Source organism: Zingiber officinale, chromosome 5B (genome assembly GCF_018446385.1).
Source record: "Zingiber officinale cultivar Zhangliang chromosome 5B, Zo_v1.1, whole genome shotgun sequence".
In the NCBI taxonomy this organism is placed as follows: Eukaryota; Viridiplantae; Streptophyta; class Magnoliopsida; order Zingiberales; family Zingiberaceae; genus Zingiber; species Zingiber officinale.
Genome location: NC_055995.1, coordinates 133,166,388 through 133,179,908, shown reverse-complemented (window position 1 = coordinate 133,179,908; position 13,521 = coordinate 133,166,388). Strand labels below are relative to the sequence as shown.

Here is a 13,521-nt window from a genome sequence, read left to right as displayed (position 1 = left end):
TAGTAGCATAGGAATTATAAAACGTACGAATTTCTTCTTCAGAGGAAAATATCATTCCAATCTCAGGTAGCTTGACTTTTTCGACGGTAGATGGAGATAGTTCTTGATCCGCATGATTGGTGTTATCATTCATCTCATTTGAATCAAATTTTCCTTCTTCCATGATAGTTTCTTCACCTACATTTATTAAGAGAAAAGTTAATAACATAAACCATAAAAAAAATAGAGAACATGCCCTAAAAAGTTAACCCCATAACATAAACCAGAAATGAAACATAGAACAGAGATGAGGGTTGCAATGCACAACTACAAGCCAAGATTCAGAAATTAGCAGCACCCAAGATTAGGTTAGGCAAAAACTCACTCGTCTTTCACGGAGCTGCTTGCTTCGTCGCGGAGAGATGAGGATGGAGGCTGCTGCTTCGCGAGAGGGGAGGAGGAGAAATTCCAAGGGGGAAGAAGGGGTCGATGTTGCTTCGCGAGGGGGAGGAGAAGAGAGTTAGGGCACGCCGAGGATTTTGACGCAAGGGGAAAGGGGCGGTCGCTGCTGCTTCGCGAGGGGGAGGAGAAGAGAGTTAGGGCACGCCGAGAACTTGAATCGCGAATGAAGCGAAAAGAGAGGGCTGAGGTGGAGTTGGCCACGTGGGCTACCAATTGGGTCGCAGTGGGTTGTCGCGGTAAGAATCGCTCCCCTAAATAAAATATCATCTATATAGTCGAGTTGATACTCGAATGATAGATTACCACAAGAAAGTAGTGATCGAATTCCCAAGGGAACAATCTATTAGAGAATAAAATCTCTTCCACCTAAAGAGATGCCGCTCGATCATGATAATTTACCTTCCTTCCAAATACACAATCAATAGCTGAATACAACCATTATTTTTAGAAGTAGAAAACTTCTTTTGCATTATATTTAGAATACATATGGGTTTTTCTTTATATCTATAAGTTGTGATTAGAATAAATAAGTGATACTTGGTCATTATCACTTATGTTAATCAATATCTTTGTCTGTAATTTGTCTCAGTAATCTTGGAACAACATTTATTTACAGAGAATATGACATTACCACATACATGAACTCCACAAGAAGGTTACATAGCAATTAGAAATACATGATGAATTCCATAGTACAACAGATACTTTGAACAGTAAAGTTTATAATGTTATAAGCTGATTCCTGCACAACCCCACCAATCAATCACCCGCAATAGAAGTACTTAGCAACTCCGTTAGATATCCTCTATGATTGGACCCAGACAAAAATCTGTTGTAAATATTATGTGCACTGAGAAGAATATTTTCCGATATTTCCTCTAGCAATTGTCTTTCTTAGAGGATGATCCATGTAGCTGCAGCAGCAACGAATTGCTAACAACGAAAATTGAGCTCAATGCCATCAATCCCCCTGTAATATTGTTTTTAAAAAGAAAATTGACATCATTTATGATTTTTGATGGAACCTGGAGTACTATTCAATCTATGAACGTGACTTACCAGACAGAGAAGGTGTCATGGCAAAATCATATTTCGGAAGCAAAACCCCTGCAGCAATGGGGATGGCGACTACATTGTATGCCACTGCCCATGCCAAATTCTGGTGAACTTTTGCCATTGTTGCTTTGGCTAGTGATATAGCGTCAACTATCTATCAAATATCATCAGAGTTCTATCAGTAGGATGGATTTACAGCCACAAATAGAAAGTTAACAAACATGATAACTCATTATTATCTAGGCATGTTACTCCCAATTATTTTGATTTACACATTTGACACCGGCGGTCCAAACCTAAGGTAATCCACAATCATACAACAACAACAACAACAACAACAACAACCAAGCATTTTCCCACTAGGTGGGGTCGGCTGTATGAATCCTTTTACGCCATTGAGCTCTATCTCCTATTATATCATCATCTATATTTAAATAAATTTTATCTTATTTTATTGTTGCTAACCAAGTCTTTTTTGGTCTTCCTCTTCCTCGTTTTATATGCATGTTTATCATAGTTTCACATCGCCTAACTGGAGCATTTATTGGTCGTCTAAGTACATGTCCGTACCATCTTAAACGTGTCTCTCTGAGTTTTTCCTCAATAGATGCAACTCCTACTTTCTCTCTAATGCTCTCATTTCTTATTTTGTCCATCCTCGTATGTCCACACATCCACCTTAACATCCTCATCTCTGCAACTCTCATCTTCTGCTCATGTGCTCGAGTCATAGCCCAACATTCAGCTCTATATAACATAGCAGGTCTAACTGCTGTTTTATAGAACTTACCTAAGGTAATCCACAATCATCCGGATCATTATATATGTGGTCTATTCAAGGATAGAGGAAAACTATTTTTTGCTTATTGGAATATGTAGTGGATCAGACCACAGCAAGAGTGAATCAAGTAATGCTCTTTTGTGTTATCTGATCTGTCATTTAGAAATAAATCATATGAGTTTAGGGCTCAAACGCTTTCGCAAATGGATGATTAATGAATAGCATTGGTAGATCTTATACCTGTGAAAGCCTGTTGCCTAAAAGAATAACTGATGCAGCATTAGACGCGGCGTTGTCTTTAGCTTCAATTTGCAATGCAACTCCCACATCAGCCAGCGCTAAAGATGGTGCATCATTTATACCATCACCAACCTAAATTCATGACATTAGTTAAAGATTAATCATTCTCTAAATAAAGCAAAACATATCAGCTGTGGAGGAACATGAATCTGTGTCCTGATTAGTCTCATTATCGTCATCGAATCAATTCAGATTACAGAGTATTAAGATGCTATTTTGAATTTTACCATAGCAACACGATGTCCTTCAGCTTTCAAATTAGATATAATGTTAGATTTCTGCTGGGGAGTCAAGCTTGCATGTGTGTTTTCAATTCCGACCATCTTGCCAACGCTCCTCACTGCCTCTTCCCTGTCCCCAGATACAAGGACTGACCTTATTCCCATTTCCTGCAGCCTTTGATCACACAGAATAATTTTAAAATCTAAAAGAATAATACCTTCAAAGGAGTTGCAAGAGGATCACAAATGACTAAGTGGTGATCAGAGTTAATTATAATGAGTGCAAGAAAGAGAATGTTACATAATATAAATTATTTCGAGACTGTTAAAAAGTAATAAAAGGCCTTCAGCCTCAGGAAGTCAAAATGTAGGCAAAAAAGTGGAAACAGAAATTTTTTTTTGAAATGTTAAGTTTTAAAAAGGAATATTACACGCACATGGACATCCTAAACCTAAATTGTTAATGTGGAACTAAATTCACTGCACTTACAACTTTATTGACCTAGCATACCTATCTATCACTCACTCAAGTTGGAGCATATATATGCATTATCTCTACTTTGTTGCATAAAGTAAAAAAGTTCTTACAAGAAAAGCATAAACTATGACATGGCCACAAAAATGAAAACACAATTAACTAAAGCCCTAAGATAGTTTATGGTGTGTTTTCCATTGTGTTTTCAAAATTTGTAGTATTTAATTTCCGCCGAACTTAGAACAACATACGATAGATTGGGGGAAGTGAAAAGCACTTGAGGGAACTAGAGGAAAGATGGATATCTCAACTCAACTCTTTGTAGAAAGTAGCAAACCTAGAAAAAGATGGTTTCCCTATTTAGATCTTCATTGTAGATGGAAAGCACAGCTCAATCCTTTGCTAGAAGTAGAAAATTGGGAGTGAAATATTTGATTTCTTCACTCATAGAAGAGGATGTAGGAAAGAAGAAAGAGCAAAAACAAAGTTTGGAGATTCTAGAAGCAACCTAAGGTGGTCAAGGTAGAAGAGGATGAAGTTCAAGAGAAGGTAATGGAAGATCTAGTCAAATCTATGTTGATTGGACCTAGCCCTCGGCTAAAACAAGAATGGCAATGGAATGACAACAAGATACATCACAAAGAAAGGACAACGTGGAGGAGATGGCAACAAATCAAACAGAAATCATTAAGGAATCAGGATGAAAATTGTTGCGTGATAATGAGAGAGAGAGGAGGAGAGCTTCTGTTGCCCAGGGAAGAAGCACATCATATTAGATCTTGCATAGAGGAGCTCGTGAAATTTCACATCAGCCCTTGCTAACAGGAAAGTTCACTTCTTGCGATTTTGCAAATATTAGAGAGAAGCTTTGGTTATAATAACTCATGGATAGAAGTGGACTTATCTCACATCATGCAGTTGGAATTTGAAAATGTGTAGAGGACGTACTGGCTTTTTTCCTTGATTGAGAAAGAGGAATAGTATCATGAGGGGAGACCTTTGTCATCACACTTCAATGAAAAATTTTCATTTTATCCTCCAAATGTTTATGTTCTTTTTGTAAAATTCCCCATGTAGTTTCTCCCCTTAATCAGCAACAAAATTTTATAACCCTAAACCCTTAAATGAATCTTCTAATACCAAATTAAATCTAACTAATAAATATTTTCATATTATTCTAAAGGGATAAATACATATATACATAGGAGATAGGACTCAACAAGTATAACAAGAAAGACCAAACAAAAGTTGTGAATATGCATCTTGCGATGTCAGTCAAAAGTTGAGGACACATACCTGCCAACTGTAATATTTGCATCTTGACGCAGAACATCAGCTACTACTATTGCCCCAATTATGCCTTCTCCTTCCTTCCCAACATAAACAACTGTTTTTGACTGATTTGATGATATTCCCATGTTCAATGAAAGACATTCAACATACTTATCAAGATCCAATAATTCAGATTCAGATGTTTTTTGCTGGAAACGTTCATGTACCCAATCAAGCCTACCAACTGCAACTAGAGAACCATCTACTTCTGCTAAGGAACCAAAACCAGGTTCTGTGAGTTGGCCACTGGTGCTAGGGATTCCTAAATTAAGCAACTCGGCTTTATCCAAAATAGCCTTAGCAATTGGATGTGATGCTGTGTTCTCCACAGCAGCAGCTAACCGAAGGATCTCAGAGTCTTCATTAGTCAAGGAAGCAATAGCAGTAACAACAGGCTTTCCATCTGTGAGTGTTCCAGTCTGTATATTTTAAAATGTTACAAAGAAATGAATATTAGTCACTAGAAGATACAATTCTGCAAAACCAGAAAGCCAAATGTTTCAGTGAATTATGTCCAAGGACAAAAGAAAGATGAACCATGAAAGTACCTTGTCAAATGCAATGACACTGATATCAGACAACCTTTCCAAAACATCACCACCTCTGATGAGAAGTCCTTTTCTAGCCCCTGCTCATAAAATTGATATTAAGGTTAACATATGTTCAAAAATTCACAAAGTCCACATTTTTTTCTTTTATTTTTTGTTTAAAATAAAGGAATGAGAGTTCTACTTGTATTCGTGAAGGGTAAGTAGATAATTTAGATGAGTATAAAGTTATAAAGTTCACACTGTGCAAGAGTTATAAAGACCTGCTATGATTGAAATATTGAACTTTCGCTGGAATTCAGTAATACCTTTGACTAGCCAGATTCAGGTATTCCCTTTTAAATTGTTTACTTATGGAAATAACAGAATCAGTGATTACAACAGCATTTGCATTAACATGTTTAAATTGTGTGTGAATGAACATAAGTAGATGGAAGACTTTAGCTTATATATTGGGATAATACCAATGTTTTTCATCATGCCATAATTTGAAAAGAGGTGATAGCGCAAAGTTACAATGCAATAACATACATGCATATATCAATTCATGCTCAACCAAGTGCTTGAAAATTGCATACGCTGAACAAACATTAGTTCTGTCAATCTTATGATAAAACCCACCAAAACTTTAAATAAGACAACCAGTTTCTTAATATCTATAGTTTATCCTTGAGAAAAATATACTCAATCATAGAAGCTTAATATATTACCCAAAGAAGTGCCTACTAAGATGGCAGTTGGCGTAGCTAGTCCTAGCGCACAAGGGCATGAAACCACCTGGAAAACTACAGGACATTAGCAAAGCAAATACATGTATACTATACACATCATAATACACAATTAGAACAAGTTAAATGATAATTTAAATTTACAATGAAGATAAAACGAGAATTGTTATGGGCAGAGGCCCATGTGTAAATATATAAGGGTAAAGGATATTATAATATTTCTTATTCATTATAATACATATATAAATGTCAATAAGGGCTACCTAGATTTCATGATCAATAATAACTAATGGTTTGAAATCTCATACTATGTTGGTCGAAATGGTCCAAAGGTATCGTTCTAATAAATTACAGAAAGATATTAAGTATTGAGACTCTCGTGTCATTATGTCAATCATATTGACGAGTATTATTTCATGTTTAACACTTAGCATCCATAGCATGTTAAAATTGAGATAATATTATTTGTTTTTACAGTTTGTTTCCATACAAGAAAATGTCCAAATCATAACATTCCAAATGGAAAGTAAAGCTTAACCATATAGTTGTCTGATCATTTTCTTCTACTTCATCTCTTTCCTCCTTCCACCTTCAATTTATCGCCAACACTATACATCACAAATCATCGGCACAATATCAAAATAGTATCATTCCAATTAAGACTGAAACACCGGCAGAGCTCAAGATTTCAAACCCAATACTAATTTACCCTCAAGAAGTTATTAGAGCCATCTTGATCCTCACCTTTATTTCCTTCCGACGTTACAGCATAATCAGCTGATCTCTCAAGTGTCAAACATCATATCAAATTCTTTTGTAAATGTGCCTTCTTCTATGCACCTATCTACATTATCCGCACCAAAGCTCCTAGGTACCTGCCTCACCAATGTTAACTATATATCCACGCCAAAGCTCTCACACGTATGTCCCTATCGTCCATGTCGAATCTCCATGCACATGCATCTCTCAACTCCAACTGCCTTCTTCATCAGTCGATTGCTTGTATGCCTGCATGTTTATACCTAAGCTTCTATGTGTCTATCCACATCCACATTAAGTTTCTATAGGCATGTGTCTTCCTACTCCAATGACCTTCCCTAGCAACCGAGTCTTCTCTGATGGCCCTCTCTAGCAACAACTGACTCTTTTCTAGTGTCGTCCTATGTGACTCTCGTGCCCCTTCACCCCTCTATAGAGTTGAATTTGTGCACGATCATCACTTGCTTGCCAAATACCCAATGTTGTCTCTAGAACTTTTTGGGTCAACCCATCTAGTGAAGATCTTATTTAATTTACTAGATTATTAAATTATCTTCTATCACATTTGATGTTATTTCTAATTTTACTCTGAATTTGAGATCAAACAAGGTAATTGGTGTCAGCCATGAGTCTTGTAGGTTGTATTAGTTGGATATACCTCTATTGTCTTCACTTCTCTTAGCTACACCTTCACGTCTATAGTTTTGTCCACCCATCATTCAAAAAGTTGAAATAGATGCTTCATAATCTATTCAATCTTCAAGCCACTGAATGCGAATTGTGTCAATTAGGTAAACATATTAGGGTCTCATTCAACAACAGTGGTCATAAACATGTTTTTGCAACCTTTATTTTAGTTTATGCATATGTTTAGGGTTCAAGGAAGGTCAACTTTACCTTTGGCTTTAGAAATTTTTTAAATAAAAAAGACATGGTGTTTTCTAATTTAGCATCTCTATCAAGTGTCTATGTCTACAAAACATTAAAGAACACTTGTCTCACTTTTTTTAGTTATTTGGTTCGAGTCATAGTATTATTCTTCATTAGTTCTCAACTCGACATATATCCTAGCAGAATGACGAATTGATTCTTATTAAAAAGCTTCTAAACTTTCTCCTACGCATGCAAATTTTATAGTGATGCTATTATCAATGCAAATCATCTCATCAAACACATGCCATCCTCTGTTTCTCACAAAAAAAATATTCTTCACTATTCTCTTTCCATAGTATGCAATATATTCTCTTCCACCATCAAACTTTGATGTACTTTCTTTGTTCACTTAATGTCCTTTAGTTGACTTTAGTTGGGTAAGTTATTTCTAAGGTTCATTAAGTGCATTTTCTTCAATTATGATCATCTATACAAAGATTAGACACATTAGTCATTATCATTCTTTATTTGATTGTATTAAATCGCACCAAGTCTATCTGAGTCAGTGCATGATGTTCTTATTCCTACTTTATTATCTTTTCCACCTCCACTCGTGGACATCTATCCACCCCTAGAACTGCTAACCTATGATGTGAGAACCTCCCTGTAGTGTGTATTTGACAATCGCACCTTAAAGACACTCCCCACTCTCTGATGGCTAATTGCCATCTTAGGTGGTTTAAAATTTCATCCTGTGTCAGGCCACCACGGGATCGTGAAAGGCACCACGATCCCGCGGCAAACTTTGCAAGGTCACAAAGGCTGTCGCGATCCTGTGGCGACCTTGCAAGATTGTGGCCGAGACGCGCACAGGTTGCTTCAGGGACGCCCGCACGAGTCGAGTTGGGGGCGCCCATGGTACACGGGTCAAGTTGGGGACGTTTGCAAGAAAACGGGTCGCGGCGGGGACGCCCACGCATGCCATAGCAATGAAAACTTAGGTGCATAATTAAATTTTAGGTTAATAATCTCAATCAACTCCTAGATATAAATAGTATTATCTACACAAGGTTAATCAAATTCTAACAAAACTATAAACACACACACAACAACAACAACAATCAAGCCTTATCTCACTAGGTGGAGTCGACTATATGGATCCTTCTATGTCATTGGATTTTATCCCCTACTATATATATATATATGGTGCCCGACTAACCGTCCGTGCACATTTCCGCGATTGAGACGATTCGGGACACCTGGAATCACTCAGGGCGCTAGAGTCACTCGAGGCACCCCGAGTGATTCTAGGCGGCTCAAATCATCTTAGTCGTGGAAATGGATGCTCGTAAATATATATCATTTATTTTAATTTTGAAAATATATAATAAATTTTTTATTTATTTTATTTGCCATATGGAAACGTAGTAATCCCGTATTTTTTAAAAATATATTTTTTATTTTTTATATTTTAAATTTTTTAATATTTATATTATTATTTTTATTTTTAATTAATATATTTTATATTTTAAAAATATCAAAATCATACCAACATGGCATGATACGATACCAAAATCGTATCGTACTAGCCATAAACCGACACTCCGATATGGCTCGAGATTTTAAATCACGATCTTAGCTCCCTTGTATAATGTGGACATTCCCATTGCTTTTCACAAAGGTACTCCTAAGTATTCTACTTCTCATCCACTTTCTCATTTTATATCTTATAGATCTTTATCACCCAACTACTTCACCTTTGTATCTGTTGTGAGAAGCAAGGGTAGATAAGTCTTTTATCTTTTGTTAATAAGTTGATGCTTAGGGTTGTATGGCTATATAAGCATATGTAATTCTCCTGAAATATGATGAATATTAAAAACTCTTTATTTCAACATGGTATCAGAGCGAAGTTCCGATCCCTAACCCTAACCCTAGCCGTCGGCGCATCTTCTTTCTCTTTGCCCTAGCGCCGACCAAGCTTCCTCTTCCTTTCTTCATCGCGATCTCCTAGCGCCGATCAAGCTTTCTTCCCTTCTCTCTGCAACGTGCAGATCTTCTTCCCGAAGGTGCCCACAAGGTTGCTACCGCCCCAACTTCACCGGCAAAGCTGCAGTGATCTGCTGGTCACCGGAGAGCAGCAGCTCCTTCAAACTGCTGTGAATTCCTGCACTTCACCTTCTCTCGAATTCTTTTTCTTCAGCCCAGTCTATTGCCGCCGCCCCTTCCAGAAAAATTTTAATGGCGGACAACGCTAGCGAAACCTCAGGGATTTCTGCGAACCCTATGTCTTCTTCAGGACAGGTACAACCGGTTTTCACAATGGCAGGCACTGGAGGGTCCGGTCTTCAGATAGTATCAGAAAAATTGTCTGAGACAAATTATGCATCTTGGGCAGTTGCTGTTGAACTTTATGTCGAAGGCCATGATAAACTTGATATTCTTCATGGCACTAAAGTGAAACCAGATGAAAAGGATCCTAGCTTTCGCACTTGGCGGCGTGACAATATTCAATTAATGACTTGGATGCTTAACTCTGTTAATTCTGGCATCAAACAAGTCATTCTTCATAACAAAACAGCGTACGACATGTGAAAGACACTGGAGCAGATGTATGGACGTCGACATGATATGCTGCGTACTTATCAGATCAGCAGTCAAATTTTCAAACTTGAACAAGGTTCTATGTTAGTCACCAACTATTTTGCTACTCTGAAAGGACTGTGGGATGAGTTTGACTACTACCGGATGGAAAATTGGAGTTCCACTGATGATCATCAGAGATATTTAAAGCTTCTGGAAAAAGACAGAATTATTAAATTTTTAGATGGACTTACTGCAGAGTTTGAGAGTTTAAAAGGACAAATTCTTGGTCTTGATCCTACTCCTTCTCTAGAACAGATTTACTACAAAATTCTAAGTGAAGAAGGTAGAAAAAGGACCATGAACAACAAGGGGATTTCCACTAGAGGTCCTCCGATTGGAGAGACCTCTGTCTTTATTGGTTCTGCAAACAAGTTTCGGCCTGGGGGAACTAAAAGACAAGGGGACAGATTTTGTCGGCACTGCAAGAGAACTAATCATGATTCAGATTTCTGTTAGGAAAAATATCCAGAAAAGAAACCTGAAAAATTTAAGCACAATGCTAAGAAGGTTCCTAATAGTAGTAATATTGCTATCCAAAAGTTAGAAAGTGAAGAGACTATTGGTTCCTCTGTGTCCTCTATCACGGGATTGTCTTCTACTGATATTGTTAACCTCCAGCATCTTCTCTCTCGGCTTCAGGCTTCATCTTCGGCCTCTACTCCTGCAGACTCTACTCCATTTCAAGCGCACACAGGTATCCGTGGCCTGGGATTAAGTGTTACTGGTCCCAATTTTTACAGCCCCTGGGTCATTGATTCAGGAGCTACGGATCACATGACAAATGCTGCTAACTCCTTTATTTCTTATTCTTTATCCTCTGGGCAGGAGAAAGTGATCATTGCAGATGGAACCAAAGCCACTGTTGCTGGCAAAGGTTCCATAAAACTTACAGATCATTTTTTCCTATCCTCTGCACTTCACGTTCCTTCCGTCTCTATTAATTTACTTTCTGTTTGTAGCATTACTAAACAACTACAGTGCTCCGTAACCTTTTTCCCTGATCATTGTGTCTTCCAGGATCTCGAGACCAAGCAGACGATTGGGACTGGCCGTAAAGTAGGGGGCCTTTATTATTATCAGCTTGAAACAACATCTGCTCTGAAATCTGCAACCAAGTGTTTGGGAACTAAGCATCAAGAAATTCTTTTATGGCATTCTCGGTTGGGACATTTGTCTTTTCAGTCTTTGAAATTTTTATTTCCTAGTCTGTTCCTTTCTGTTTCTCCTCAATCATTCCAATGTGAAATTTGTCAGTTATCCAAACATTGTAGAACACATTTTTCTGAGTCTTTAAAGAAGAGTTTGTCTCCATTTGATCTTGTTCATTTGGATGTGTGGGGGCCCTCTCCTGTGACTTCTTTGGATGGCTATCGATATTTTCTATCTTTTATTGATGACTACACCCACTGTACATGGCTTTATTTGATGAAAATCAGGGAAGAAGTTCCTCGTCTCATTCAAAATTTTTGTAGAATGGTTGAAACCCAATTTAACTCAAAGGTGAAGATTCTTCGTTCTGACAATGCCAGTGAGTACTTTGCACAGTCTCTAAATACTTTTCTTGAAGACTCAGGAATTCTTCATGAGTCATCTTGTCCCTACACACCACAACAAAATAGAGTGGCCGAGAGAAAGAATCGTCATATTCTTGAAACAGCCCGTGCACTATTATTTCAACGTCACTTACCCAAATATTTCTGGGCTGATGCTGTTCTTGCCGCTGCTTATCTCATCAATCGATTGTCATCTAAAGGTCTCGGGAACCAGTGTCCTCTCACTATTCTTCATCCTAGCGTAGAGTTGTTCTCCCTTACACCTCGGGTTTTTGGTTCACTTTGTTTTATACATGTTCTTGGTCCCAAATCTTCTAAACTTGATCCTCGTTCTATACGAGGAGTTTTTATAGGGTATTCCACTTGCCAGAAAGGCTACAAGTGCTTTGATCCTATTACTAGGACGAGATATATCTTGAAGGATGTTACTTTCTTTGAGTCTGAGTCTTATTATTCTCCTCAGTCTCATCCTCAGGGGGAGAATATTACCTCTTCCTTTGTGCCTCAAGTGGTCGTTCCTCAAGTTCCTCAAGTGGTTTCTTCTCCTATTCCACTGGATGTCATAGAAAATAGAAAAGATGCCCCATCACTGAGAAAAGATGCTCCATCACTGGGAGCACAGTCTTCACCAGATATTATTACGTATAAACGACGAAGACACAAGCAAGAACCTACTATTGATCGGCTAGTTGAATCGGATGCTCTGGCTCCTGATCCTGTGAAGCAGTTATCCTCATCAGTTGAGCCAACCGCACCTCTAAATATGAACGAGCTGAACCTTCCGGTTGCTGTTAGAAAAGGTGTCAGGTCATGTACTCAACATCCTATCTCCAACCATGTTTCATATTCTCGTTTGTCTCCTTCATATCATGCATTTGTTTCACAATTATCAAACCATGCTATACCTTCTTCCTATTATGAAGCTGTAAGGGATTCAAGGTGGCAGGAAGCAATGAACGAAGAAATGGAGGCTCTTAACAGAAATGGTACTTGGGAATTAGTTGATCCCCCAAAGGGGAAGAACTTGGTTGGTTCTAAATGGGTCTATGCTATCAAGTATAACTCAGAGGGTGAAGTGATTAGATATAAAGCCAGACTTGTTGCCAAGGGATTCACCAAACATATGGGGTAGATTACTTGGAAACTTTCGCTCGTAGCTAAACTCAATTCAATTAGTTCTCTTTCTCTTTCAATTGATTGGCCTCTGTTCAGTTAGATGTTAAAAATGCCTTCTTGAATGGTGACCTTTATGAAGAAGTATACATGTTGCCACCGCCTGGAATTGAAACAAAAGGAAAGGTTTGCAAGCTAAGAAAAGCTTTGTATGGGCCTAAACAATCTCCCAGAGCATGGTTTGATAGGTTTTGCAAAGTCATGATATTGTTTGGTTTTAAACAAGGGAATGCTGATCATACACTCTTTATAAAAAGGAAAAAGGACAGCACTACCATTCTTTTGGTTTATGTTGATGATATGATAGTTACAGGGGATGATGAGGTAGAAATCCAGACTCTTAAGTCCAAGTTAACATCAGAATTTGAAATTAAAGACCTTGGATCATTGAAGTACTTCCTGGGTATTGAAGTCGCTCGATCAAAGAAAGGAATCTATGTATGTCAGAGAAAATATGTGTTGGACTTACTCAAGGAGACAGGGAAGCTGGGTTCTCGGCCAGCGTCTACTCCTATAGAAGTAAATCATGATCTTACTAGTTCTAGTGGGGAAGATCTTACAAGTCTGGAAAAGGGAACGTATCAAAGGCTAGTTGAAAAATTACTCTATTTATCTATGACTAGGCCTGACATCAC

General features: G+C 37.9%; 1 protein-coding gene across 1 annotated transcript in view; it reads right to left on the bottom strand.

The window, feature by feature from the left end:
* Positions 1-1,076: 1,076 nt before the first annotated feature.
* LOC121986088 (copper-transporting ATPase PAA2, chloroplastic-like) overlaps positions 1,077-13,521 on the bottom strand; it is a 28,279-nt gene continuing 15,834 nt past the window's right edge. Inside the window, exons 11-17 of the mRNA XM_042539892.1 lie at positions 5,865-5,931; positions 5,155-5,234; positions 4,571-5,025; positions 2,806-2,974; positions 2,519-2,650; positions 1,501-1,651; positions 1,077-1,411 (exon numbers count right to left, since the gene is read on the bottom strand). Coding sequence (XP_042395826.1) covers positions 1,320-1,411; positions 1,501-1,651; positions 2,519-2,650; positions 2,806-2,974; positions 4,571-5,025; positions 5,155-5,234; positions 5,865-5,931 — 1,146 coding nt within the window. The 3' untranslated portion in view covers positions 1,077-1,319. The remainder of the gene's footprint in view (positions 1,412-1,500; positions 1,652-2,518; positions 2,651-2,805; positions 2,975-4,570; positions 5,026-5,154; positions 5,235-5,864; positions 5,932-13,521) is intronic.